The sequence below is a fragment of the Diaphorina citri genome, unplaced genomic scaffold, assembly GCF_000475195.1.
Source record: "Diaphorina citri unplaced genomic scaffold, Diaci psyllid genome assembly version 1.1 scaffold4568, whole genome shotgun sequence".
Classification (NCBI taxonomy): domain Eukaryota; kingdom Metazoa; phylum Arthropoda; class Insecta; order Hemiptera; family Psyllidae; genus Diaphorina; species Diaphorina citri.
The window spans coordinates 8,196-10,099 of record NW_007381966.1 but is presented as its reverse complement, the minus strand read 5'-3'; the positions used below and the strand labels follow the sequence as shown (position 1 = coordinate 10,099).

At 39.1% G+C, this 1,904-nt stretch overlaps 1 protein-coding gene across 2 annotated transcripts; it reads left to right on the top strand.

Annotated features, from left to right (window-relative positions):
- The first annotated feature begins 6 nt into the window (after nt 1–6).
- On the top strand, nt 7–1,370 carry LOC108253908. 2 transcript variants are annotated; one of them, XM_017448722.2, is made up of 3 exons: nt 7–328; nt 568–856; nt 986–1,370. In XM_017448722.2, the coding sequence occupies exons 2-3, from the start codon at nt 583–585 to the stop codon at nt 1,039–1,041; spliced, it is 330 nt and encodes a 109-aa protein (XP_017304211.1). In that variant the 5' UTR covers nt 7–328; nt 568–582; the 3' UTR covers nt 1,042–1,370. The 2 variants fall into 2 exon arrangements, with proteins under 2 accessions (XP_017304211.1, XP_026687755.1); XM_026831954.1 differs by having other exon boundaries at nt 7–856.
- Nucleotides 1,371–1,904: the final 534 nt, after the last annotated feature.

The following is a 1,904-nucleotide window of genomic DNA, read 5'->3' as shown; positions in this document are numbered from 1 at the left end:
TAGATTTAGAATATTATCAGGGCAAGAAGAACCCGCATCACATTACATTTTTTTTCCCTACCTCCATAATATATGGAGGTAGGGAAAAAAATATTCGGGAAAAAGGGAATTTTATCTTTTATGAAAGAGTATGAAACAGATGAGGAACTGGGTTTGGCAACACTGTCAAAATTTAGATCATATCGAAATTCATGTCACCTCGTGGTCACTTGGTCAGTGCCCAGTGGTTGGTGGTTGTTCTACTTGTTCTTGTGTTGAGATTTGAGCATTTGAGTTTTAAGACTTTTAAGTTGTTAATTAATTAGTTGGAAGTTGGAACGAACACTAGGTATGTATTCACTTGACTTTAAATCATTTTTGTCTTTATTCAAGTATTGGAAATGTTATTTCGATTTGATGTTAATAATTGACAGGGTGTCAACCAGTCAGGGAAACAACTGAGGACTCAGGTAAACGAGCAAAAAGTAAGGAAAATTTCTAAAACGTTTGTTTATTTTTGTTTTTAATGGTTGAATTTCTTTGAACAAGTTCTTCTTAAACACAGCTATTTTTCATATTTTTGTGCAGGAACCAATATATATCATGTACATCCTGTTGGAATTTGATGAGCAATCACGTAAGGTTGTGGAAGCTGTACCCGAAAAATGGGTCCTTTCATCCAACGAATGTTTTTGGCCTAATGGAAATTCAAATTTTGTCCAAAGAATGCTAAAAAAACAAGAAATCATACCAAAAGAACCGTTCTTCAGAAGAGTTCCTTATGCTGCAGAACTGGGACGTTTCAAATCATACTTGGAAGCTAGAAATATGGCAAAGTATTATTCAGATCAGGAGACTACTGTTCAGTCAGATGAAGGTATCATTAACTTATTATTTATACTATATTTTTTTACTTTTTCATAATTATCAAGGGATGCTTTAGTTTGAAAGTAAATTAAAAGTTTCTTTTTGTTTTAATGTTTTTGTTTGTTTTATGTTGTTTCAGAAACTTTTGCTCAAGATGTTGATCCTGATTATTCAAATTCGGGTATGTTGTACTAAATCTTTCTATTCTTTTATTCTTAGGTAATAATAATAATTCTCTATCCATGAGATAGCAACTGTCTCATGGTGGTGAAAGGATTGTATGGACACCATATTTAATGGTTCCTTTTGTGTCCTATGATTCTTATTTTTCATCACATTCCGGGGTTGGAATGGGTGGTTTTACTGACCAGGCACTAGGAATTGAAACCAGCTACCCACTATAATCTCACCCAGCCTGGGTAGGGCCGGAAAAATTGCCAAACCAGCATCACACGGTGTGTTTATGTAACGGGCTAGGATGAGCTCGGACGACGTGAGATAGCTGTCCCGGCGGCAATTTTTAAAATTCACCAACACCAACACCAACACCAACACCAACACCAACACCAACACCAACACCAACACCAACACCAACACCAACACCAACACCAACACCAACACCAACACCAACACCAACACCAACACCAACACCAACACCAACACCAACACCAACACCAACACCAACACCAACACCAACACCAACACCAACACCAACACCAACACCAACACCAACACCAACACCAACACCAACACCAACACCAACACCAACACCAACACCAACACCAACACCAACACCAACACCAACACCAACACCAACACCAACACCAACACCAACACCAACACCAACACCAACACCAACACCAACACCAACACCAACACCAACACCAACACCAACACCAACACCAACACCAACACCAACACCAACACCAACACCAACACCAACACCAACACCAACACCAACACCAACACCAACACCAACACCAACACCAACACCAACACCAACACCAACACCAACACCAACACCAACACCAACACCAACACCAACACCAACACCAACA